General features: G+C 39.0%; 1 protein-coding gene across 3 annotated transcripts in view; it reads left to right on the top strand.

Annotated features, from left to right (window-relative positions):
- Nucleotides 1-15,922, top strand: part of PDE4B (phosphodiesterase 4B) — a gene marked incomplete at its 5' end in the record, with an annotated part of 236,368 nt that extends 220,446 nt beyond the window's left edge. For all 3 annotated transcript variants that reach the window (XM_081323957.1, XM_081323958.1, XM_081323959.1), the window contains 7 exons: nucleotides 662-760; nucleotides 1,017-1,181; nucleotides 2,108-2,207; nucleotides 6,678-6,832; nucleotides 6,929-7,051; nucleotides 10,428-10,610; nucleotides 13,919-15,922. In XM_081323957.1, the coding sequence (XP_081180083.1) occupies nucleotides 662-760; nucleotides 1,017-1,181; nucleotides 2,108-2,207; nucleotides 6,678-6,832; nucleotides 6,929-7,051; nucleotides 10,428-10,610; nucleotides 13,919-14,284 (1,191 nt within the window). In that variant the 3' untranslated portion in view covers nucleotides 14,285-15,922. The remainder of the gene's footprint in view (nucleotides 1-661; nucleotides 761-1,016; nucleotides 1,182-2,107; nucleotides 2,208-6,677; nucleotides 6,833-6,928; nucleotides 7,052-10,427; nucleotides 10,611-13,918) is intronic.
- Nucleotides 15,923-27,699: the final 11,777 nt, after the last annotated feature.

Consider the following 27,699-nt stretch of genomic DNA (forward strand, 5'->3'; position numbering starts at 1 on the left):
ATGTTTCCATCTGTTTTGAGGAGACTGCTTTGCAAAAATGGTAATAGTAACTTCTTCCATGAAATTTGTTGCTAATTACTGTACTGAAAATAAAACTTGAAATTAACTTAGCTAAAGGGAATAGTTTAATCTGTTTCCCTCACTCCTCCCCCCCCAATGATCTTGGCAATTTTCTGCTATGCTATGATGGGGGGGGGAAATACTCAAAGGTTTAGATACAGCTTTGGAAAATAACAAGGCAAGTGGCTCAGGACAAATACGTTCTTAAGAAGAAAGTTCTAATCCTAAAGTGTTAGAAACTATTGGTAAGAGGGGGAAAAATATTGATAGAATTATCTGCAAAACTTACAATTAATTTCTGAACTCTCCCAGCCCTGAAAGTGGTATAGATCAACTCCCACTTAAACAGTTTCAATGGGAGGGATAAGGAAAATGGAAGATAGGGAATGTCACACTTTCAGAAACTAGTTGATATAATAAATTATTTATTCTCTCATATACCATATTTTTGGGGTAACTAATTGTAACTGTAGTTAAAATTCATATCCTTAGGTGTTAAGGAAAAAGTGATTTGATATCTCCATATAAATGCAATTATAATTTACATATGGCCGCATTCTCCTTGTGATCGCATTATACATTCATTATTTTTTTTCTTTAGGAGCTAGAAGATCTGAATAAATGGGGATTGAATATATTTAATGTTGCAAGATACTCACACAGTAGACCTCTCACTTGCATTATGTATGCAATTTTTCAGGTTAGTAATTGTGATGTTATTATTATTTTCATCTTCCAATTGCCATATATATATATATATATATATATATATATATATATATATATATATATATATATATATATATATATATATATATATATATATATATATATATATATATATATATATATATATATATATATAAAAGAGTACTAACTTCATCTTTTCTCAGTAATGAAGGCTTTGGGTTTTTATCATACTCTTGACTACTTGTAATTTCTATTATTCTGAATAGGAAAGAGATCTACTGAAGACGTTCAAAATCTCATCAGACACCTTTATAGCTTACATGATGACTTTGGAAGACCACTACCACACAGACGTAGCTTACCATAATAGTCTCCATGCAGCTGATGTAGCCCAGTCTACTCATGTTCTTCTGTCCACACCAGCTTTGGATGTGAGTTGCTTCCCCCACCCCTGACAAAACAATACTTCCAAAATAGTTTGCTCGTACTGGGTGATTTGTCATAGCACATGCTATAATTAATAGTCTGAATGTAAAAATAAGTAAAAATTTCCTGCATCATTCATTTGCTTTGATACCTCTGATATAGCACAACTGTTTCTGCAAGTTCCTTCACACAAGGCAATTGTATCAATTAACTGATTTCTAACCTGTTACATAAAGAAATTAGATGAGATTATAGAATTTCAAATTGTCATCTGCCATCTTGATGTAAATCCATGGATTGCTTGAAGCGAACAGTATACCCCATCCCATAATATTTTAGAAGATTACAAAACATGTAACGAGTAGACATCCATTTCTCCAGTCTTCTGTTGTATCCCATTTAATGTTTTTTTTGTTTATTCTCAGCAATCACCTCCTTCCCAAATGTATGGATTCTTATACTCATTAATATGTCTTTATGTTATCTCATTAATATAAAAGCTAGATTTGCACTAATTAAGTTGTATTGTATAGTTCAGATATTTATTTAAAATTTATTGCTAAGAATATAAATGTGAGTTTACATTTTTGAGATCATATTAATAACCTCCTATGCAATATTCTGCATTTTTTGATGTTTTTAAAAATTGCTTTAACATGAGATGCAAACCTTATATTTTTACTTTTTAATGTTTTACCAGGGATGTATTGGAAATACTGCATCCCCCTCCCCCCCAAACCCAAATCAAAACACAGATACATAGTCAAAATGAATTGGCAGTAGCTAATCCTTTTTTAAAAAAAGATTTCAGTTCTTTATGTACAGATTTAATTGCACATTTTTTTCCTATGGAGGTTGTTAATAAGTTAACAGATACTTGATGAGCTGTATTTATCATTGAAGTCTATGTGTTGATCTTTTCTATTTCTAGGCTGTATTCACTGATTTAGAAATTTTGGCAGCAATTTTTGCAGCAGCAATTCATGATGTAGATCACCCTGGTGTCTCCAATCAGTTCCTTATTAATACAAGTGAGTTCTATGTTCATTTAATGAGTACACCCATATGCATACAATGGGTATAATTCTCATGAACTCTCTTATTAAAAATAGTCAAAATCTAGAATAATTAAGAAGTGAAGTTGAGAATATCAGAGTTGACTTATCAATGGAGGCCACATCTGCACATTGCAAAGGTTCCCAATTTCCATGCTACTTACTAAAAGTACACAGAAACAAGCATAACTAGCCAAGTACATAATCAGTAAAATAATGCTAAACTGATACACTGGGAGTTTATCTGAAGTGAGTTGAGAGCATCCTAATAGATTAATGAACCAAGTTTAAAAGTTCAAACCAAAGGCTTTTGAATACTGGTTACTGGAAAACTAGCAATAAGGGAAGGTTGATTTTGAGATTTTGTTTATATAGATATTGTTATGTATATGTAGGGGTGTGGGTCTATACATATGTTCTGTATTGTATGTTTTAGGTGTGTGTCATGTATATGTTTCACTTTGAGAGCGGGCAACTAAATTTCATTTTTGATGTGTGCCGTTGTGCCCACAGTAAAAAATGACAAAGATTATCTTATCTTATCATATCTTGGAGATATATTAAGAGGCCCCTAATATGTTTTCTAGCTGGCTGTTTTAAAGGGTTAGGGGGTGGGAATGGTAGGGTTGGGAGGGAATTGGGGTGTACCCCACCAACCGGTTGTCAGTCCGGGCCTGAAATGGTTCCCGGCGAGATGGGGTTGGGGTTGGGGTCTCCTGGTTTCCCTGGCATTGGGGTGGGGTTTCAAATCCTCACGACGATTGGGAACAGCAGCAGGCGGTTACACGGAGGGTCATATCAACACCTGGGATTGCGCCCCCGCTGTCTTCAAGCGGTGACGTGCTCTGACCCTCCAGTTGGTACCCATTTATCCGGGGGTGAGAGGGATCAGGCCCCTGAGCTCAGGCTGGTGTACTTTAATGCCAGATCCGTTGTGAACAAAGCTCCCCTCGTCTGTGATTTGATCGAGGAGGAACACGCGGATCTGGCATGCATTACAGAAACCTGGTTGGGCTCAGAGGGAGGTGTCCCTCTGACTGAGCTTTGCCCTCCAGGTTTCTGTGTGTTACATCGGCCACGGGCTCAGGGCAGGGGCGGTGGGGTGGCGGTAGTTATACGGGAGACCTTATGTCTGCGGGAGACCACTATTGTACAGATAGGCAGGAGTGAATCCCTCCTCCTGAGGTGTGGCCCTGGGGCTCAGTTGGGCTTGTTGCTAATATACCTGGCGCCCATCTGTGGAGCAACGGCCCTGCCCGAGCTTCTCGCCGCCCTCTCAGGGTTGATGGTTGAGTTTCCCAGACTTATATTTCTGGGCGACTTTAACCTGCCTTCTCTGGGAGGGTCATCTGAGTTGGCCCGGGAGTTCATGGCCTCCATGACAGCCATGGACCTGACCCAAGTAATTCAGGGTCCGACTCATGGGGGAGGACACACTGTCGACCTAGTTTTCTTATCTGGGCAGTGGTTTGATGATCTAGGAGGGGGCTCGCCAACTATTGTCCCCCTGTCATGGTCCGATCATCACCTCCTGCAGTTGGTCTTCCGCTATGCCACCCCCCGCTGCTGGGCTGCGGAACCGACCAGGTGGTTCCGCCCCAGGCGCCTAATGGATCCGGAACGGTTCCAGACGGCGCTTGGGTCTATACCTATCCCCCTCGCTCACAGCCCGGCCGACACCTTGGTGGATGCCTGGGAAAGGGCTGCCACCGAGGGGCTTGACCGTGTTGTAGCCTTGCGACCCCTGACCCGGCGCAGATCCCGGTGGGCTCCATGGTTTTCTGTGGAGCTCCGGGAGATGAAGCGTCAGAGACGAGGTCTAGAGAGCTGTTGGAGATCCAGCTGGTCTAAGTCTGACCGATTGCGGTTAAGAACTTTTACGAGGTCTTACCTCGCGGCGATGAGGACAGCGAAGTCTAATTACTTCGCTGCCCTCATCGCGTCCACAGATAATCGCCCGGCCGACCTGTTTAGGGTGACTTGCTCCCTCCTTAATCAGGAGGTGAGGGAGGAGCCCTTGCAGGGGCGGGCCAAGGAGTTTAGCTATCATCTGATGGACAAAATCGCTCAGATTTGAGCCGGTTTGGATTCTGACTGGGCAGAGACTGACAGGGAGGAATCGAGCGGTCTAGAGAATGTTACCTGGAGTGAATTCGATCCTGTGACCCCAGATGAGGTGGACAGGATCATGAGAAGACTGAGTTCCGCCACGTGTTTATTGGACCCGTGCTCCTCCTGGCTGGTATATGCAACCCGGGAGGAGACACGAGGCTGGTTCCAGGCAGTAATAACTGCTTCTTTGAGGGAGGGTACCTTCCCTGCCGCCTTGAAGGAGGCGGTGGTGAGGCCCCTTCTCAAGAAGCCTGCCCTGGCCCCGGCTATTTTGAACAACTATCGTCTGGTCTCCAACCTTTGCTTTCTTGCGAAGGTGGTTGAGAGCGTGGTGGCACTTCAGCTCCCTCTGTTCCTGGAGGAAACTGATTATCTGGACCCATACCAATCGGGCTTCAGGACCGGGTACAGCACGGAGACGGCATTGGTCGCGCTGGTGAATGATCTGTGCCAGGCTCAGGACAGAGGTTGTTCCTCTGTCCTAGTCCTATTAGACCTCTCAGCGGCTTTTGATACCATCGACCATGGTATCCTTCTGCGGCGTCTCAGGGGGTTGGGAGTGGGGGGCACTGTTTTACAGTGGTTCTCCTCCTACCTCCTGGGCCGCTCGCAGTCGGTGTTGACGGGAGGGCAGAGGTTCACCCCGAGGCCTCTCGTTTGTGGAGTTCCTCAGGGGTCGGTCCTCTCTCCCCTCTTGTTCAACATCTATATGAAGCCACTGGGTGAGCTCATTCGTGGTTTCAGGGTGGGGTATCATCAGTATGCTGATGATACCCAGCTTTTTCTTTCCACCCCGAACCAACCCAGTGATGCCTTCGACGTGATGTCCCGTTGCCTGGAGGCGGTCCGGGTTTGGATGGGGAGAAACAGGCTTCGTCTCAATCCTGCCAAGACTGAGTGGCTGTGCATACCGGCATCTCAGACTAACCAATCTTTTCCATCGTTAACCATGGGAGGGTGAGGTGTTACCCCCCGTTGATAGGGCCCACAACTTGGGCGTCCTCCTGGATTCACGGCTCAGTTTGGAAGATCATATAGGAGCCGTGACCAGGGGGGCTTTTGCCCAGGTTTGCCTGGTGCGCCAGGTGCGACCCTACCTGGACCGAGATGCCCTACGCACAGTCACCCATGCACTCGTGACCTCCCGTTTAGACTACTGCAACGCTCTCTACATGGGGCTGCCCTTGAGGACCACTCGGAGGCTTCAGCTGGTGCAGAATGCGGCCCCGCGAGTTGTGATGGGAGCCTCCCGATACTCCCATGTAACGCCTCTTCTCCGCGAGCTGCATTGGCTTCCAGTTGCCCTCCGGGTGAGATTCAAAGTGCTGGTGATGACCTATAAAGCCCGAAATGGCATGGACCCGGATTATCTAAGGGAGCACCTGCTGCCAGCGTCAATTTCCCATCGTCCTGTGCGCTCCCACAGGGAGGGCCTCCTCAGGGTACCACCGGTCAAGGATTGCCGACGGGCGATTCCCAGGGGGAGGGCGTTCTCTGTGGGCGCGCCTGCCCTATGGAATCAACTGCCAACGGAACTCCGGACTGCCCCCGACCTTCGTTCATTTCGCCGGGACCTAAAAACCTGGCTCTTTGAGCTATCTGGTCTGGACTGAGGGGTTTAATGTTTTTAAATTGTGATTTTAATTTTTTGCGGCTAGACTTAATTTTATTTTATTTTAATTTTATATTGTATTGTTTTTAAATTTTGCCTTGTAAACCGCCCTGAGTCCTTTGGGAGTAGGGCGGTATATAAACCAAATAAATAAATAAATAAATAAATAAATAAATAAATAAATAAATAAATAAATAAATAAATAAATAAATAAATAAATCTTTATGCTGGATGTAGTTTGAACCCATATTTTATATTGCATAGATCTTTGATCTGATCTTTCAAATGTTTTAAAAAGTAATGTTAATGAAATAAAATTTAAAAGATGCATCCTATTAGTTGGAATGCTACATGAAAAGAATATTAATTATTTGCAAGGATATTTTACACAATTACATTAGTATAGTGTATGTGTGTGTGTAGTCAAATCTTATAAAACATGTAATAATTAACTTTTGTAGTGAGAAATTACTTTTAATTAATAAATTCTAGAATCTGAGGCCTTTTATTTCAGCTACCCATTGAATTATTTTTACAATCCTTTAAGAATTTTAAAGAATTCTTTTAATTCTTTCATTAATTTTATTTATATTCTCTTTTAAAAATAAATTATTTCAAGCATAATGAAGGATACCTTAGCTACAAAAGCCATTGCATAGATATAAAATCATGTATGGTACTTAATGGAGTCCTTTTAAATACATAACTGCTCTCTCATTTAGATTCTGAACTTGCTTTAATGTACAATGATGAGTCCGTCTTGGAAAACCACCATCTTGCTGTTGGTTTTAAACTCCTACAAGAAGAGCATTGTGACATCTTCCACAATCTGACCAAGAAACAACGTCAAACTCTCAGGAAAATGGTGATAGACATGGTAAGAATGTGATTCTGCATAACACTCTGTTAAAACAGAAAATGATGTTTTGCTCCCTAAAAAATAAAAATAAAAAATCTTTCTCCTTTCATGTAGGTCTTGGCAACAGATATGTCCAAGCACATGTCGCTTCTGGCAGATTTAAAGACGATGGTAGAAACTAAAAAAGTTACAAGTTCTGGAGTCCTCCTGCTAGATAACTACACTGATAGAATACAGGTCTGTTTGTGAAGCTATCTTGCTGTCATACCTTCTCTCTCTCTCTCTCTCTCTCTCTCTCTCTCTCTCTCTCTCTCTCTCTCTCTCTCTCTCTCTCTCTCTCTCTCTCTCTCTCTCTCTCTCTCTCTCCCTCCCTCCCTCCCTCCCTCCCTCCCCCCCCCCATGAGTTTCCAATGTAATACATTCTTGCTTGGTGCAGGGAACTAGCCTTTCTGCAGCACAGGTATATTTCTTTCAGTATAGCAAGGAAGTCCAATTTTAACATAGCAGTGAATAAGGCAGTGTTTGAATAAAGGAAAGAGTATTGAAAAAAATAGTTGGAAATTGTAGATGGAGTCATTTGGATACTACTGAAGCTCTCCCAGTATAAATGTCTGCCTATGTTAGGGATGGGACTTTTGTGTATGTAAATAATATAATCACATAAATTACTCCTCAAGGAGAGAATTTAGTAGTCTGTGGTGGCTTGAATTTTTCTTTCCTCCAAACTATTTGGGGAAAAACAAGATCCTACAGCACAAGGAATGCAATTCAGAGTTCCCTTGGATTAATAGCGTGGCAAAAGTTGTGCAATTCACACAACATGTCCCTTACATGTTGATGGATGAAGTATTTAGCCTCACCATCAGGAAATGTTAACAAGGATATTTTACTTAAAAATAGAGAATTCATTTGAATATTTTCTCTACTTATTTGCCTATTTAATGGTGATAGACGCAGAACATTTGCCTCATTATTTTCTTGTCTTGAATCTCTCTATATTTTTAGAATAAGAGGCATATAAAGATGTCACTTCAGAAAAATATTTAAAAGGATGTTTAAAATCATCAAATAGTACACACAGCAGCACAAATGTTGGAACAGATTTCTTCTATGAATCTCTTTTATTCTATGGTTATGCAGATTCTAATCTTTTGTGCTTTGTATATTCATGCCATAGAATACAATTTCGAGAACAGGAAAAATTAACTTAGCGGCACTATTTAGTGCAGAAGATACTTATTGCTCTCCTGTTTAATGGTAACCTGACTGATAAAGATTTTTCATTTCTAACATGGCAGTAGTTAATCAGTAAAAGCAAAGCCCTTTAGTGGGATAATAGTTACTCTTTTGTTCATAAAAATGTCCCAGATAGAAAGAATTAAACTGAAATAATTTGCACCCATCGGAATGACAATCTGACCTAAATATCTTTAAATTATATCTCTTCATTAGTGTGGCAAGATGTCTTTGGGGCCCTTTTGATCCTTAGTTAATGTGACAGTAATTTGGCTCTTCCACAGTAATTTGGCTCTTATAATGCTGTTGTGCAGAAAATCCTACCAGTTTAAAGAGGAAATAACTACGAGGTCAACCTGTACTAAGCCTCAACATTGAAGCAGAACAGAGGTTCTGTCCAACCCCAGAAGTAGAGGGCAGAAAGACTGAGAGAAATGCTCTCTTTGGAGCCAGTGGCTAAACACTGTGGGATCAGAGTTCTGGCACTAAAAAAATAAATAATAAAAACCTATTTTCTATTGCTTTTCTCCCCTCACTTCTGCCATTGGCAAAAGAAGCCAGGGAGAAAAGAGACCTTTTCCCCAGTCCCAGTATCCCTGCTACTTTTTATAACTGAGAGGAAGCAAATGGATTTTCTGTATCATTTCTGCAATCCTATGACATGATCCCTCGGTTGAATTGGAGAACTGATGGCAAGGGAAGCACCAAATGTCTGAGGAGGTGGGCAGTGTTCTGTACCAGCCTGCTACCGGCCCTGCAGAAAAGGCAGGGACAACCCCTTTTACAAGAAGGCAAGAGGCTGGAACTAAGCCTGCCAAATTTATGGATACAAAAGCAAACAGAACAAGACACGAACCATGAAACAGGAGCTATTCAAGCGGTTGCCTTCAGCAAACCAGCCCTCCCACGCATTCCCCTTTTATACAGTTCAGGGCGTGGCTTCTCTCTGCCTCCTTCCGAGGTGCCCCATTGCCTTCCTCTGTTTACTCCTGATTGACTGCCTCCTGCGTCGGGCGTCCTTGAACAGGGCCAGCTGTGGGTCATCTTCATCCACGCTGTCAGGCTCACACAGCTGGGTCTGCGTCGTGACCAGGTGGGAGGGGCCTGGCTGAGGGCTCTCATCAGCAAGCTCTCCAACCCCCTCAGCAACCTCTCCAACACCCCCCTCCTCCTCCTCTGAGTCTTCCGACCCAACTGCCGAACCCACAGGCTGACCCTGAATCACAACAGGCAGGTGTATTTAGAGGTGCTGTTTCCTTATGCATAAACTTGCCACCAGCTGGTTGCAAAGAGGGAACGCCTTTTTGGCTCTGCTTTTCCCATGCCAAAAAGCAGATGGTTCTGAAAATCAGCAGTCTACCGTAGGCTTATGTGGCCAATAGGAGCAAAGTTTTTCAGGGTTTACAACTGACTGAGACTTTAGCATAGCTTCTGCTGGCAGAAACTTTAAAAAAACAAAACCAAAGCCAATCACTTTTGAAGCAAAGGAAGAAAGGTGGAAGCTTTCTTTCAGAGTAGGTCTGGAGTGAAAAAGACATGTCTTCCATGTCCTCGACAAAAGGCTAGTTGTAGAAATGTCTTCACACTGCAGCAAGCAGGAAAATGAGTTCTAAGAATTACTTCAGGTAATCCTCCAGTTTAAAAGAGATTTGCCAGGACAAAAGAAACATGTCTAGGTAAATACTTTGTACAGAGTTCAGTGGACAATCAGATACCATTTTATCTACGCCTAACCTCCTTGAATCTGGACCATACATTCTTAATCAAAGTCATGAAGGCTACATGTACTTATTTTTCATTATATATTTTTATTTTTATATATGCATTTATTATATTTCTTATATTTTATCTTCACAGAAGACTGAGAAATACTGACTAGCACATAAGCACTGAGATGAGATGAAAATAACCCTAAACTACCGAGTCATGCTCCTAATCATTTGTCGCTAGATTACTCTGACTTTTGATAGGAGGTGCCAGTGCTCACTATTGAAACAAATCTTTTTATCTCCTGTTCATTAATCTCATTACAATAAGACATGAGAAGAATCAAACTATTCAAAGCCGTTTTCTACTAAAGAAACTGGTAGATACCTTAAATTGGCTTGAAGTTATGCTTGCATAATTCAGGTGACCAGTACAATTTGTAACAATTTATTCTACATATCTACAGTTGACCTTCCTTCAAATAATTTGATACGTCTCTTGATGGAAATGTACGTTAGATATATTTCATAAAATTTTCTAAAACAAATCTCTTTAATCAAAAAGTTCATTAGTGTGAAACTGCTTTCAGAGTACCAATAAGTACATAATAAAATGTTGCCCTATTTTACATGATTATATGAGTCTTCATGTTATAATTTTTGCATTGCAGGTTCTCCGAAATATGGTCCATTGTGCTGATTTAAGTAATCCTACAAAATCTCTTGAACTCTATCGGCAGTGGACAGACAGAATTATGGAGGAGTTTTTCCAGCAAGGGGACAAAGAACGGGAGAGGGGGATGGAAATCAGCCCAATGTGTGACAAGCACACAGCTTCTGTGGAGAAGTCTCAGGTATTTGACTTTTCTCTTTTTGATCGATCAGGAATGTTCCAATTTATAATTAATCATGTTGATCTGTATTACCAGTAAGTCTTAGGGAAAGACGGCCTTTAAAAAATGTCCTGTTAAATTCCTCAAAGATTCATCTCTTTTTAGCTTACCAGGCAGGTTAATCTCACCTTTTCAAATGCCTCTTGCGCTTTTGTAAAAAAAATATACCTACAGCATTATACATCATCCCACTTCCAAATTCCACTGAATGATACAGTAAGAGAATACAACAGGCATTTCCTAACATCAGCACAAGGAGATTTCGCCAATCTGTTTGCCATAAATCCTTCATTATGCTTCTGGAAAACTCTGAAAGGCTACCTGCAGAGCATTTCAGTACTGGTACTGCTTCAGATAAGCTGGGTCAGTATATGGTCTTAGCAAGGGCCAAGGTTAGTCAAACATTTCTGGCTGGCATCATTATTTCCTCTCTTCTAATATAGTCAGCACGTAGCAGAGATTTCAAGAATGGAAAGAGTACGTCCTCTTACTCCAACCACTTATGTTTTGCTAAGAAACAAGATGCAGCACCTTTTCTCTGTTAGCTTTTTTCGTTTGCAAGGAAGTAATCAGTGTTAACTGTGAGCACTTCAGAGCCATTTTCCATGTTGTGATTAAATGCCAGGGTTAGACTGCAGAGGCTTCCTTTGTTTGAGCCACTGAGAGACATTTCATCAGTCTCTCCTTCTCCTTCTAACTATATATACTACTAAAAAAACCCCTCATGTCTGCAACCTTTAATTGGGCAAAACATTCACAATACAGCAAAAGTGTTTGAACCAAGCTATCTCAAATGGACTAACTTATAAAATGAATCCAAAATCCAGGATTCATGTGGAATTAAAACTTGGCAAATTTTATAAACTATTTTATGACATAAAAATTACCATAAAGCATTTTATGACATAATACAAAATGTGGCAAACCATTCCCTGTGACCAACTCCTGAGGTTTGACTGCTGTGCAGTTCAGCGTGTGCTACTTTCAAGACAGATACATCTCTGAATATCTCTTGAATTTTAAAGAACTTTTCCAGTACATTAGAAGCTCTGGCCTTGTTAAAGGCGTTGAGGAATCTGATAACGAAATATGTCTGAAACAATTACCCGAGCGATCATGTGTTGTCTTATGTAATTTAACATAGAGGATAATAAGAAGGGACTAGCTATAGTAAATTCCATTAATATTTTTTGAGGAGGAAATATAGTAGCATTATCATACAAAAAGGAATTATATATTTTATTATTATTATTAATTATATCATTAACCAATATCTTCTGTAATTCACTTTTGGGTTTGTTTTGTTTCGTTTGGTTGGACCTGAGCTAATACTGTAAAAATTAACTCTCAACTTAATTCTGGAGGTCTACCTTATTAAATGGATGTAAAGAGGAAATGTTCTCCATGTTCTGATAACCAAGCAAAGTGATTTCACTAAAAAGTCTCCAATGGGTATAGGTTACAGGAACGTTTTGTCACTTTTTGGCTTAAAGTACCTCAACAGTTACAATAGAATTGTATTGGCTTGTTCAGCATCCTGTTGTGTCTGAAGGAGGCAAATGTGGTTTCCATACCAAACTTCCTAGCACAGAGGTGGGTTCCTTTGAGAACTATTTTCCTGTGCCACTCAGCGGTTTTTGGAGTTAAGCAAGGAAATCCAGTCAGACAAGAAACTTTTCCGTAACTTTTATTGTTCATTCACTTTCCTCCATCCAGTTCATCCTGCTTGTCAACTAAGAAGCAATGTAATCCCAAGCTTTATTACATAATGGACAATACCAGGAACAGTCATTATTTCCCCTTAAAGTCATACATTTCTCCACTGAATGATAGTATACTCAAGTATGTTAACCCTAAATAAATTCCACAAAATAGCAAAATAACATGAAAGTTCTAAAGCAGATCCCAGAAACAGTCAGCTTTTTAATACTAACACAAAAAAAACACACCAATTCCAAAGTTTATTAAAATGTCATAGTATTTTTTAATCTACATTGTTTCTTTAAGTGATTCTTAGAGGAGTCATATTTTTTTAAAAAAAAAATAGATACCATCAATTTAGTGAGATGGCAATTTTCATAGTACGGTAACCACATCCAATAAGCATTTCTTTTATAGTTAGACCTCTTCGATCTATACATCATACCAAATAATTTAAATGTTAATAGGTCCTTTCATAGTGCACTGTTTAATGTGACGTGCTGTTAACAGTTTTTTCCCCCGAGTTCTGATATTTTAAAAAATAGTTATTAACCACTTTTAATTTTGGAACAGAAACTTAAGAACTGCTCTGTGTTGTTCCTCCTCCTCGGAGGAGGAAAGCATCCAAGATTCACTTCAGCTCAAGCAGACAACAGATGCCATGATTTCCATTACGTCTGAATATCCTAATAATTAAAAATAGCTCCCACTGACACTACCTTGTAGTTTCTTCATATGCAAATTTTTTTATTTTTATTTTAATTCCATTTATATCCCGCCCTTCTCCGAAGACTCAGGGCGGCTTACAAGCTTAGCAGTAGCCTTCATTCTATGTATATGCCTGCTTATTAGGGCTTTCACACACACCCCAAGCGGCATTATTACAAAGTCAGCTTAATTGCCCCCAACAATCTGGGTCCTCATTTTACCTACCTCGGAAGGATGGAAGGCTGAGTCAACCTTGAGCCTGGTGGGATGCGAACCTGCACTAATTGCAGGCAGCTGGTGTTACTTAAGGAGGCATTAGCCCACTGCTCCACCAAGGCTCTCCAAATACTGCTCTACAGATGTTCCTTATGTAATTGCCATAAATTATATAGCAACAGCATGATATGATTAAAGAATAAAATAAAATGAACTTACTGAGCAAGATATTTGGTGCTGCAATAGTGGCAGCTTTTTATTTACGAATTTTGTTAGTGTTTTTTTAGGGCGAAGCTAATTATTTGGGCTTTTTCTAACCTGATTATAGGATAGAAAGAGCCTTGATCTTGGCCTATATGCTGAGATTTAGATGATGGGTGGAAAATCAATGTTAGTTCCACTGGGCATTTGATTCTAATGTTTAGCCTACCATTTTATGATTGAATTCCATCTAGTTTTTAATGGTTTTTAGTATTCACTCTGTTTTATCCTTAAAACAAATTTGAGTGGTTTGTTAGATAAATCACAGCATGAATACATACTAATATAATTTCTAATTGCTTTAAATGTAAAGCTGAGAGAAAATTCATAAATATTGAGTGCAAGCAATGTTTCTTTACACATTTATTATATTCACATTGCAGGTGGGATTCATTGATTATATTGTTCATCCACTCTGGGAGACCTGGGCAGACCTAGTACAGCCTGATGCCCAAGATATTTTGGATACCCTGGAAGACAACCGTAATTGGTATCAAAGTATGATTCCTCAGAGCCCTTCCCCTCCCCTTGAAGAACGCAGCCAAGACTGTCAGGGCCTGATGGAGAAGTTCCAGTTTGACCTTACTCTCGAAGAGGAAGACTCCGATGGGCCTGAGAAAGAGAGTGACAGTATCCATTATTACAGCAGTACCAAGACCCTTTGTGTCATTGACCCAGGAAAAAGAGATTCCCAGCAGGGCACTAATATAGAGATTGTGACAAAAGATGCATCGCCGATTGATACTTAACGTACTATATCTGTAATGGTGATTTTATTCATGCACATGCAGATTGTCTCATGTGCCAGCCTGCAAGTCTGGCTCTTAGGCCAGCACCTGTTATTGGCTAGAAGACTTTCCAATTCCTCGAGATTGGAATCAGGGTCAGAGAGTGTGTAATGACTGCTCAGGAATTAACAGGTGATATCTATTGCAGCTTAAGTTTTGTCAGCCAAAAGCAAAATAATCCTGATGGTAGGGAGGCAGGGGTGAGCCGTTACTGAACAAGCTGGATAGGGAATGACATGCAATCATTTATATTTTCTATTCTTAATAGATTCTGACATCCGGTTAGGTCCAACAGCTCAAAACACCGTTTCGTAATTTTGCATTTAAAATTTGTGCACCTGTCTCAGACCCGTGTGCCTTTTTTATAAACACTTCCACATCTTTTCGAGACGCCTACTAAATACACCACAAACTTGTTTGATACCAATATATATATTTTATATTATTATTAATCCTGTGTAATGAAGAAAGTCTTCCTCTCTACGGGCAATATTTGTGTTGTAACTGCAGTTTAATTGTTTTGACTCAGTAAATAAAGCAGGGTGCCCTCCTCCTTGCATTACTGCACCACTCGTCACTTTATTGATCCCACAAAATCAAGGTTTCTCCTGTGTTACTTGCCACACATAAACAAATGGTTTTCCACTCAACTGTTTTTTGGTTGTTTTTTTTTTACTTTTGTTGTACACAGGAGGAAGTAGCTTTGTATTCTCATTAGACAATGCACTACATATAAAAACCAACATGCTGTATGATGGACAATCTCCCCTTTAAAAAAACAAAACTCAGTGGAATTTTTGTGTTTGGTCCTACTGTGTTCCCCCCCCCATTCATGTTTGCTAGGCTGAGTCTCCTTTTCTCCTCAACTTGCCTTGAGCTATTACACGTCCAGTACTGTTTATAACAGTGTATTTATTATGTATTGTATATAATGTAATGTTTTGTAAGTATTAATTTATATAAATTAACATTGCCAGTCAGTGGTGATGTTACTTATGTAGAAGACTCTGAATGAGAGTTGCCTTTCTTGTAATTTTTTTGTACTGCGTGAAATGGAGCAGAGTGAAAGAGACATATGGAACCCAGAAAGGGCATTCAGACATTGGCTCCCAGAGATTTCATTTCCATTTGGATTCTGGAAATCATGGTTTGGTAACTGGCGAGGATTTAGGATGGTGTGTTCAGCAGAAATGAAACTATTAAAAGGTTGAAAAGGATGCGCCCAGCAAATGCCACAAAACCTTCTGTCATTTTCCAATTTTTAAAGCAGCCAATGTGAGTTTCTATGACAAAATGTGAACTGATACTATAGTTGTGCTGTGAAACTTCTTCCAACAAAGCTTGTGAGGCATGTGTACAGTGCCGATTTGTAAAGCTATGTTTCAAGCTTTCAGTCCAACTTGTGACTACTTGGTGAAAATAGCACAGCTGTGCATGATACATGGGTTTATATGTCTGTTGAACACTGCATTGTTCCAGGTGGTTATTTTATTGTTTGAAAGTTTCACACAATGTATGTTGTTATAGTATTATATATTGTGTTGAGATGCATTCTGAAGAGATTTTTATATGAAGTGAATAAATGAAAGCATGATTTAGTCTGTACTTTCCTGGATGATCTTTTCAGTTAAACAGACACACACACACACACACACACACACACACACACACTCAACTTCCTTCAATCTACCTTAATTTCCCTATCCTTATTCAAATATAACATAAATGCATTCACTTGAAGCTAAATTACCTATATTCTTGTAATATTGATATTAAAATATTTAAAAATACATTTAAATTGAAAAATAAAATGTAGAAATAAAAATAACTTTATGGAGATTTTTAAAAAATATTTTTAGGTTCAAAATTCAAGTAAATATTTCCATTATAATTGCATTATATATATTAGGCTATGTATATCTAGCTTGTAAAGAACCATATTCACCATATATAGCTTGTGAAGAACTTCTAAGGACATTATTAATTGCAATTTGGGGGAATTTGAAGTCTGCAATTACTGGCCATTTTAGAAGCAGCAACTTTCTTAATTTATATAACACTGTCACACACATACTTTAGCTCTAGAGGCAGAGACATGTAAGCATGTAAGTCCAAGGCAATAACAGTAGAAGGCAAACGTGCAATTGTTGCTGATAAACTGGCAAACCTTTATTTCACTTTTTAAACATGTGATAGCTTTTAGTCATCTATTTCAGAGTTCCCCAACCTTTCTGGCTTTGTGGACTAGCGGGGGGAGGGGGCTGAAGAGGGTATGGTTCCGTGTGACCGGCGGGCAAGCGTGTGAACCGCTTCATTTGCACAAGAGGCAGGCATGTGCGCCTGCTGCTCATGCAAGTGCAGGGGCTCACCCACCACTTCCGTGGCCTGGTTCCAAATGGCTCACGGCCCAGTAGGAATAATCCAAGGCCAAGAATATAATTCAACCAGTGCTTCGCCCAAAGGTATCCTTGGTTCTGCCACAATGAAAGTCCTCTCAGCTTCATTCCACCCAAAAGAAACTAAAATAAATTACCAGCACCTTCCACCTTTGGCATTTGTCCACTCAAAACAATAATATTAAATATGTACAGTTGCTATAGGAAAATGCCTTGGTTGCAAAGCCTCCCTTCTGCATTTAAACACACTCTAGTAAGCAGTCAGGGTGAAACAAATGCATGTTGGTACCTTTGAAGCCATATGCTTTCCCCCTTTACTAGAACCGTGGTTGCACAGAGTGGAACCAAGGGACTAAGTGACATGATAGAAGTATTCTGTCTAAGGAGCTACCACAAAGGGTGTGTGTGTGTCAAATCTATTCTCCAAAACACCTGAAGGCAGGAGCAATGGATGGAAACTAAACAAGGAGAGAATCTATCTAGAACTAAGGAGGAATTTCCTGACAGAACAATCAGTGGAAATGGCTTGCCTCTAGAAGTTGTGGGTGCTCCAACACTGGAGATTTTAAAGAAAAGGTTGGACAACCATTTGTCTAAAATAGTATATGGTTTCCTGCAAAGGGTTGGACTAGAAGACCTCCAAGGTCCCTTCCAACTCTGTTATTCTGAGTGTAGGGCAAACAGAGCCAATAGGTAAGGGTTGCTCTGAGCTAAATAGCCACGAGGTGGTGTGATGCCAGAGTTCCTATCAATGAGAAACTATCCATAAGCTTTGTAAGGGAAAAAGCCAAGTTTGTCATGGTTCTCAATAACCAGCATTGAGTTTGAAAAAAATTGATCCAGCTGCCAGTCAAATCTATGCCATAAAACAGAAGAAGTTGGTAGTTACTTCTGACTTGCTATATAGAGTTTAGAGGTACCCAAATAAAATACCTTCTAAAATCCAGCAAAACAGGCAAATCATTGCCTCTACATAAATGTAATAAAGTCCCACTCACTTTGCAGCATCATTCTGATTACTATGGTCCTTCCTCTCCTCCAAAACTAATGTTTGCACAACTCTAAGTCAGAACAAACTGCAATGGTAGCATTCATACAACATGCTAAACCAAAGGTAAATTTATACAACATGGCACGCCCGCATGTGCTTGCCAGTACTTTTGTAGGAGGCATTAAGTGTGATCCTTACTGGCAAAGCAGTGTCTACTACAGGTATAAGGTAAAGGTAAAGGTTCCCCGCATGCGTGCTAGTCGTTTCCAACTCTAGGGGCCGGTGCACATCTCCGTTTCAAAGCCGAAGAGCCAGCGCTTGTCCGAGGACGTCTCCGTGGTCATGTGGCCGGCATGACTAGACGCCAAAGGCACACGGAACACTGTTACCTTTCCACCGTAGTGGTCCCTATTTTTCTACTTGCATTTTTACGTGCTTTCGAACTGCTAGGTTGGCAGAAGCTGGGACAAGTAACAGGCGCTCACTCTATTACACGGCACTCGGGATTCGACCCGCCAAACTGCCAACCTTCTGATCGACAAACTCAGTGTCCTAACCCACTGAGCCGCTGCGTCCCCATACTACAGGTATAGCCGTGCATAATAAGCTATCATGGCTATATTAACTACAGAAGATCAAAACCCAGATTGTTGGGGGCAATTAAGCTGACTTTGTAATAATGCCGCTTAGGGTGTGTGTGAAAGCCCTAATAAGCAGGCATATACATAGAATGAAGGCTACTGCTAAGCTTGTAAGCCGCCCTGAGTCTTCGGAGAAGGGCGGGATATAAATGGAATTAAAATAAAAATAAATAAAATAAAACCATATTAGATTGTCATTCTTGGGGGAAGGTGTTGTGTTGTACAAGAAAGATAACTTTGAATTAATGTTTAGTCTGAATAAAATGTGAAAAGACCACAGCCTGAGCAAAAGTAACTTTGAAAGTACAAAATTAATCTGAACTCAGGTAAGTAAATGAACATGTACAGAGGGTGTAACTTCACTCATTTACTAGGAAATCAGTCTTTCTGAGAAGAATACCCCTGAATAAGTCTACATACGCTTATTCTATCATCCTACCAGGCTAGCAAAAGATGTTTTGTACAGTTACTTTAAAATCTTCACTGAGATGGAAAGAAATTATATCTATTCCATGGAGGTTAATTACAGACAACATTATACCAACTGTATAAAAATAGGAAAGACAATTCAGATTTCTTTTGCAATTTGTTTCCTCCATGGTCTGTGCAGCTATCATGCTAATAGTTATTCCTTAGCAGCAAACTAAATCATCACTAGCATTTCTTACATGTATATTTCCAGCTTTTGAAGATTGGCAAGGTCAAAAAACAGGCACAGCAGGGACCCTAACAATTTCCTTTTTTGCTATAGAGTACAATAATAGAATCTTGAATCCATAGTTCTCTCCACTCCATGTTATACCAAACAAAATTAAGGCAAGGTTATCTTGATTTTCTTTGTCATAACTTCCTCTTTTCAGAACTACTTTTTTTAAAAGTTCCTCTTTAATGATTTGCTCATTTCTTCCGCAGTCAGAGGTCTACATCCCTTCATCTACTCTGAACCACATTTTAGTTAATATGCTGTGTGAACCTAGTTTGTGATTAGTGGACATGCAGTTTGAAGTAATGGAATATTCTGAGCTTAAGTGACCCTAGGTAAGTATATCTCCAAACACTATTATTATAAATAGAAACCCTGTTGTGTAGTTACAGTAGCACAACTACTGTATAAAACAGGCTTCTCCAATCTAGTATCTTGAAAGGAATTGGATTTCAGCTCATGGAATCCCCTATCAATCATAGAGGGATTGGAATTATGGGACTTGACCCAACACATTTGAAGGACATCAGCTGGTGGAAGCCTTATATAAAGTTAAAAAAAATGAATGCAATTTACTCACCTCAGACAACTTTGATTCATCTTTCTCCACATTTTCCATTCTGATGGAAACACAGTTCTACTGATATTTACCGGTAATAGCATTACATTCTTCTCCTGCAGTCTGAGCAATGTTTGACTGTCATCTAATCATCAGTAGATGTTTCTAGCAGGCAGCAGCAGCCAGATAATGTTGAAGGACAGAATTGGGTATACCTCATCATCCATCTTACTTTGTTGGCTATCCTCAAGGTAGAAGTAAGAGTCAGGTGTCAATCGGATTAGCTTCCCTACTTGAGAGTAGGAGTGCCAAATGTCTCAGTGGTCCTGTCAATTTTTGGTTTTCAAGTCAATGTTGACTCCAGGTGACTGCCTAGACAAATTGCTGCCATTTTCTTGGCAAGATTTTCGGCAGTGTTTTGCCATTGCCTTTTCCTGGGGCTGAGAATATGTGACAGGCCCAAGGTCACCCAGAAGGCTTTGTACCTATGGTGAGACTAGAACTCATGATCTCCTGCTTCTAGCCTGGTGCCTTAACCCCTGCAATAAACTGGCTTTCTAGGATTTACGTAACTCTTCTGAAAGTTTAAAACAGGTCAGGCATTTGTTTTATTCTTGTATGGGTTTCTTCTTGGTTCTTACCTGTTCTCTGCCTTACTGAACTTCCTTCTTTTAAGAAGTTTATTTTAAATGCTGAACTGCAACGGTTTTTAATATCTTGAAAAGAGTAGAAGTGTATCTATAGCAGTGTTTCTCAGCCTCAACTATAAAGTTTTTTAAGTGACTACACTTGAGAAAAACTGATCGATAGCCTGTAACTATAGTAGCTACTCAGAGAACAAAAGGTTTGTTTAAACGACTACCCCGACTCTTAAAAAAAGTTTTGGGGTGTAGAAAATATCCTTGAGGGCAGATTAAGGAAAGACAGGTAAAAACAAGGTTTGCCTTTGGGTAGCATTACTGTTGTTATTGCAGGGCATTTGTGACATGGTAAACAGCCAAAGGCAGCTTGTGTGTTTTGTTTTGTTTTAAATCCCTGCAGCATGCTCCTGCTTTCATATAATCTATTATGTGATAAACCAGCTATATTGTAATCCATCAGGTCATGGAAACCAAGCAATTTGGATTAACTGAAATCCTATAGATGTCTGGTGGGAGTACAGGCCCAGGCTCAAAAAGATGGCTTTGCAGCATTTTTGTAAAGGCAATCTATATATGCCAATGCTGCAAGTCAGAGAGAAAGAAATTGTAGCCACTGAATAATTTCAACTTAAAAAAGAGATTCAAGTTGGCCATCTCCTGATTCGTAATTAAGTCTCTGTGCTTATAATTCTATCGCATTGTTTCTCTACCTCAGCAGCTTTATCATAGAAGGACTTCAACCCCAGACACACACCCCTCCATCTAGCAGGCTGGTTGGAGAATTTGGGAAGTTGAAATCCACACATCTTAAAATTGCTCAACTTACCTGAAAGTTAGATCAATGATCTCACTGCAAATTATTTTTCAATGGTATTGTACAGAATTGTCATTGTGTTCAATTAGTCATTAAACTATGCACAAACCCAGTTCTTGCTCTAAATGTTATACCACCTACTGCTTAATCAATATGACTTTAAAGCCAAGAGCATCTGTTGCTCTTTATTCCCTATTTATGACATAGAAGAGTGTACAACATGCATTCAGTCATAGGTTACTAGCCCCATCTGGTGGGAAAAGGTATAATAGGTTTTTAAACAGACATATTTTAATTTTATTATCTAGCAGTGGGAATGGTTTCAAAGTTAGAACATGAGGCATTTTCTGACAATACAATTAAAGTATAAATTCCAATATTTTTACAATTGATACAAAGCTAAGATTGCTTCCCACCCAATTCTGCATAACAGAAACGAACTACATTGGCAGTTGAATATTTCATCAAAACAATAAGGAGACAGCCACATTGTTGCATCTGTGACCAACACTTTAAGCGCCATGTTATTGACTGCATGAAACCATGGTCACAATTCCCCTAACAATCTCATCTTTTTAAATTACAAAAAGTATATTTCTCGGGTGAGAGGTACAAGACATTTCCATTTCAGAAAATTTTAGATGAAAAATCACTATCCAAATTTCAGATTGTATGCTAAGTTCTTTGCAAACCTTGCTGGGGCTTCTGAAAGAAAAATATAGATGTTCAACAGTTTCTAAAAATATGTTTATCAAATTGTGATGCTCTTCCAAAGTGAATAAAATTAGAATAATTGGCAGATGGGTTATTTTACAGATATTTACCCTCATCAGTGTTCAAGAGCTTTTTTTTTATATCCATACTTTTTTTTCACATGTTCTTTACTAATTTAATTATACTATTGCTGCTTTAAACCTTTTACATTATTCAGATTTTATTTTTAATTTTATAGCTATTTTTATAAAGGATATTGTACTTTTAAAAATATTAATTATTGTTGATTGAAATCTGTTTAATATTATTGTTTCTTTAAAACTTTTACATTATTCAGGTATTATTTTTAATTTTATAGCTATTTTTATAAAGGATACTGTACTTTAAAAAATATTAACTACAGCTGGTTGGAGTCTGTTTAATGCTAGGTTACTGAATAGTGCTTTTATTTCTATAAACTGCTTATTTCTAATAAATGTAACTTTGAGATATACTGTATGTAAATACCAAAATAATACGCTCCGTGAGACAATATTTATAATCTTCCAAAAGCTTTTATATTCAGCTTTTGTAGACCAGATCTGGGAACTCTATTTCATACTTGGAAAAGTAATTCCTTTTCTCTACTTCCATTCAGGTCATATTAACTACTGAGTCTTTTCCTGTTATTGTAAAAAAAATTTTTTTACTTATTTTGCAATTATTCCAATTTATCTCAATAATAATGTGGTATGAAATATTAAGAATACTTAATATTTTTAACTATTGGGGAAAATTTTTTTAATGTTCAGGATGAAATTTCAGGGTCCAGCCCACACTGTACTCAGTTGCCATGAACAAAATAGAAATTTTGTATGAGAAAGTTGCATATAGTTATGCAGGCAGCAATACAACAGAACAGAAGAGAGGCAGCACCCAGAACAGCTTTTAAGTACAAATAGACTCTGTCAAGTTTGGCTTCATGATCACTTTAGATGCCAACTTTGGCCTTCCTGGAATTCAAATCACTGTATATGTGCTCATAAAGATAAGAAGTTCACAATCTTGGCATAGCTACAGTGAGTAACAGTGTAATTGAGGCTTGTGCTCCTTTCACCTGTGTTGTATTTTGTGTGGACAAGGCTATTTTTCTTAAAATACAATGTTTTAAAAAGTGCAGAAGTTCCATTCAATCAAACAACTCTCAGCAGGATTTCCAATCTGCATTATTACATGCATATCTTTTCCAGATAAGTTGTAAGCTATTTTCCTCTCACAGAATAACTAATGATTACTGGACTTAGCTTAGAGACCAATGGTTTGATTTTGCAACAAGCACCACAGATACTACATCATAAATCAGTGTTTGTAAACTGTTTTATTTTTTTATAGTAGCCATTATTCTGTCATTGAAAACTTTTGAGAACCATCACCTATCAAGAGAGAGTAGTATGGTAACTTAAGGCCTACTTGAATCTCCTCAGAACATAGTTGATAAAATCTTTCCATATAACAGATCATGAGATTTAAGCCTTGTGGAAAGAAATCTGCAGAAGTTTGGCACAATCAAAAAGACTGCCCAGAATCACTTGGACTCAGGTGGCATATACATTTAATTGATTGATTGAATAAATCAACATCACCATGAGAAATGTTGTGATCTCTGAGGTTTTACTCATTTTGAAAATACTTTTATTTAAATTCTATTTCATTAATTTGGTTCACAGACCATCAGTGATCATTGGACTGTAAGTTGAGAACCACTATCAAACACTTTTTGCTGCTAAAGATAGATATAAACAGATCCAAGATAGATAGATAGACTTGAAATGTCAACAGGGTTGGAGTGTACCTCTGCTTAGATCTCGTGAGCCTGGATGTTTGGGGTGTTTTATGTTGTTTTGAATGTTTTCAGTGTTTATGCTTGGATATTGGAGACTTTGGAAGCCAATCCATAGTCTGTTGTGAAAATGACAGGTACCAACATACATTTTTGGTTTTAAAAGCCACCAATGTAATGCTTGGTTATGCAAAGTTATTAGAGACTGGATCATGAGGGATGTCTACAAAGAACTGAGTTATTTTATCGACTTTGCCTACTGCCTACAACCACGGGGACCGTTTATGGCCACTTTTTCTTTGGATTCTTTGGTTGGAAGCTATAGAGAGGAAGGAAGTTGACTTTGACAGATATGTGGTATAACTTTGCCTAGGCATTTTTAAAGTTCAGATAACATTTGGGAATGGTTCAGACAGACTCCTTCCTAATTCACTGGAGTATAAGAAGGATAAAGATGTACAGTACAATCAGACTTGGAAGATTCTATTAGTATAGCCAATCTCAATTTTTTAAAAAGTGTAGCCTTCCTATGAAATTGAGTCATGGTCTGGTCTACCTAGTGGGGCTGGCAGAAATGATGGCATTCAAACTGAATGGTAACTAAGTTAGCTTAGCAAACATGGGCACTGCTGCCACACTGCCACCATTGTGGCTTGGTGGAATCAGCAATTGAACCAAAAGCAGAGACACTTGAGAGGACAATTGCTTGGACCTGAGAACTTGGGGCTAGCTAAGCTTATCTCTCAATGGCTCTCCCTTTACTTCGATTTTAATCAGTCTAGGTTGTTAGGCTTAGATTGTTACAGACATTTATGAATTGCTGAACAGGGTTTAGGCGAAAAGGATGGTAGGATGATGATAATGATGATGGTGGTGATGGTGATGATGATAGTCTTGGGTGTCTGGTTGAGTCACTACTGTTGGAAGATGAAGAGAAGCAGGGCCTTGTACAGCCCAATGCCTTTTCAGGCAAGAGAGAGAGGATGACCAGTAGTAAACCTGGATCTGGAGACTTTCCCCTATGGGATAGCTAGTTTATTTCCCTTCTCCTGCCTACTTAGGATTGCATTGGGTGGGAGATAGGGCAGGAGTATGGAAGTCCTGCTTAAGGTGAGAAGGTAGGAATTGAGCTGTAAGAGTTTGCAAAAATTGTGGGTGCTGCAAGAGGCCAGGAAAGGGCCTTGGGATCTTGAAGCTTTGCATTAGTTGATTGGGACATTTTTGAAATCTGTAACTAGCATGAGAGTAGTTGTAATTGGTCATGCGATGCCAGCAGAGGAAGCTCATTGATGATTAATTGATGATGTTGGGTCTTGGTTGGGATGTAGAAGTGTTTTGTTCTTTTTTTCTAAAGGGGAGAGAACTAGCTAACTTTGCCAGGATGCAGATTTTGTTAATCACATTGCTCAAGGGATACAGTGGTGTGTGGCCTCATAAGGACCATTTCATGTGTATTCACGTAGATGATTTGCACTTTTCATTCGGGTAACTAACTTCCAAGTGCCTACAATATTTACCCCATCCCAGGAGGAATAATTCCAGACTTAGGTTATTTCTACATCAGGGTCTTTTAATGTGGCTGAGACATTGTTCTTATGCAATCTGCTACTATAAGTGTAATTACTGGCATTTTCATAATTCCAGTATGGAATAATGGTTTATGTAGTAGTGGTTTAGTTTTGGTTCAAGAAAGGTACTTCAGAACTTGCAGTAGTACAAACTAGCTTCACTCTGCGACTCTTTAAAGTAGCTACATCTTTTCTTACAATCATATAACAGCTGCAGAAGGTACCAGTGTGATCCCCCAAAAGATATAGCAGGCTGGTCCTATGCTCACACTCCATCACATTTTATTGGAATTGTATCTGAAGTGCTCCATTGCCTTACTATATTACTTGATGCCTAAAACCATAGTTGATAACAGTCTACTGTACTCAGAAGAAAGGAAGTCTTCTACACTGTCAAGTAGACATTTCCTTCCTATATCCTCTGACAGGTTTATGACTTCCTGTTCTGTGCAGCAGTCTCTAATTTGTGAAATCCTTATTGCACACAGGGAAAGATTTTTTTATTTCTTACTTTTTAAAATCATTTCTTCCCTTACATAAGAACAGGGTTTTTTTGCAATTAAAGTGACATAAGGGGGAAAAAATCATAATTAAAATGTTCATGCAAATAGGAAACTGTAAAAATAATATAAAATATATTATTTTATAAATAATAATATAAAACCAAGTTCAAATTGATAAAATATGTTAACAGGACACACAAACTCTCCAAATAATCCCAGGGCTTTTAAAAAAAGTTTCTCAAAATTAGTCAGAAATCAACATATCGGTGACAAATTAGTAATACTAATAATTAACAAAAAAAGCAGTACATCTTAATAACTATTTTGGTTCAGTTGTTTCCAACAAGAGAGCATTTATTCTTTCAGGAACATCTGAAGACCAAGAGTGACACTGAAAACAAAAAGAAATATGTCTGGGAGTGTCTATTTGGAAATAATTTGGAATTAATTTAAATCTCTGGAGCCAGATAGATTGCATTTCGCAGAATTGAGGGGATATGATGGTCTCACTGGAAGTTTATTGATTATCTGTGATAAATTCTGGAGACATAATAAAGAGCAAAATAACCCAGTTTCAGAAGATGGGGGTGGAGGATCTGTATAAGTCCAGCCAATCAATCTGGTATCAGTTCCTGAGAAAATCATAAAGTTCAGTTTACCTTGAAAGCAATAGAATAATTGCCAGAAGCCAAAATGGATTTGTTTATTGGCATCTCTCTCTCTCTCTCTCTCTCTCTCTCTCTCTCTCTCTCTCTCTCTCTCTCTCTCTCTCTCTCTCTCTCTCTCTCTCTCTCTCTCTCTCTCTCTCTCTCTCTCTCTCTCTCTCTCTCTCTCTCTCTCTCTCTCTCTCTCTCTCTCTCTCTCTCTCTCTCTCCTCTCTCTCTCTCTCTCTGTACACACACACACACACACACACACACACACACACAGCAAATCATTTCACAAAGTAATCCATGACATTCTGATCACCAAACTAGTTTTGTGTGGGCTGCATGGCATGAAAATTTAGAGCTCATAGCTCAAAGCCAGCTCATTAATAGTTTATCATTCTAGAAAGAAGCAATAGGTAGATCTCTACTTTTCAATTCTTTTTTAAATTAATGTAGAAGTAGAACAAATGCTTATTCAGTCTGAAGATGACACTTATACTCTAGAGAAATTGAATAGGTATAGTTGAATGAGGTATACTAGACACAAATTCATATGGGACAATAATCAAATGAACAGCTGTAGCAGGGGTGTCAAACCTCCAGCCCACGGGCCAGATACAACATGAAGAAACTGCACCCACCCCATTGCCAGCAATGGTGAAAAAGCTCCGATACATCACATGACATCACGTGACATCACGAGTTTGACATGTCTGAGCTATAGGGTAGAGGATATTACTTGTTTCAGAGTAGCAATAGACTGCAAATATAAATTACAGTACTGTAGTTGCAAAATAAACAAAAAAAGTTAGATTCAATATTTTTTTTAAATTCCATTTATATCCCACCCTTCTCCGAAGACTCAGGGCGGCTTACAAAGCTTAGCAGTAGCCTTCATTCTATGTATATGCCTGCTTATTAGGGCTTTTGCCCCCCCCAAGCGGCATTATTACAAAGTCAGCTTAATTGCCCCCAACAATCTGGGTTCTCATTTTACCTACCTGGGAAGGATGGAAGGCTGAGTCAACCTTGAGCCTGGTGGGATGCGAACCTGCACTAATTGCAGGCAGCTGGTGTTACTTAAGGAGGCATTAGCCCACTGCTCCACCAAGGCTCTTATAGTTTCCTGGCCAGAGAAAGTAACTTTATTTTTCCTTGTTTTGTACAGATTATATACCACGTTAAGGCCTTTAAGAAGTACTTATGACCCCAAATTTCTAATGCTAAGTGCACTGTAACTTTGAATGGTCACTAAACAAGTAGACGTAAGTCAAGGACTACCTATAACTAGAACAGATTCAGAGAAGAGCAACAATGGTTGCCAGGAACCAGGAACAACTGTATATGTTTAGCTTTTATTAAAAAAAATTCTTAAAA

The sequence above is a fragment of the Vipera berus genome (genome assembly GCF_964194415.1).
Source record: "Vipera berus genome assembly, chromosome: 3".
Classification (NCBI taxonomy): Eukaryota; Metazoa; Chordata; class Lepidosauria; order Squamata; family Viperidae; genus Vipera; species Vipera berus.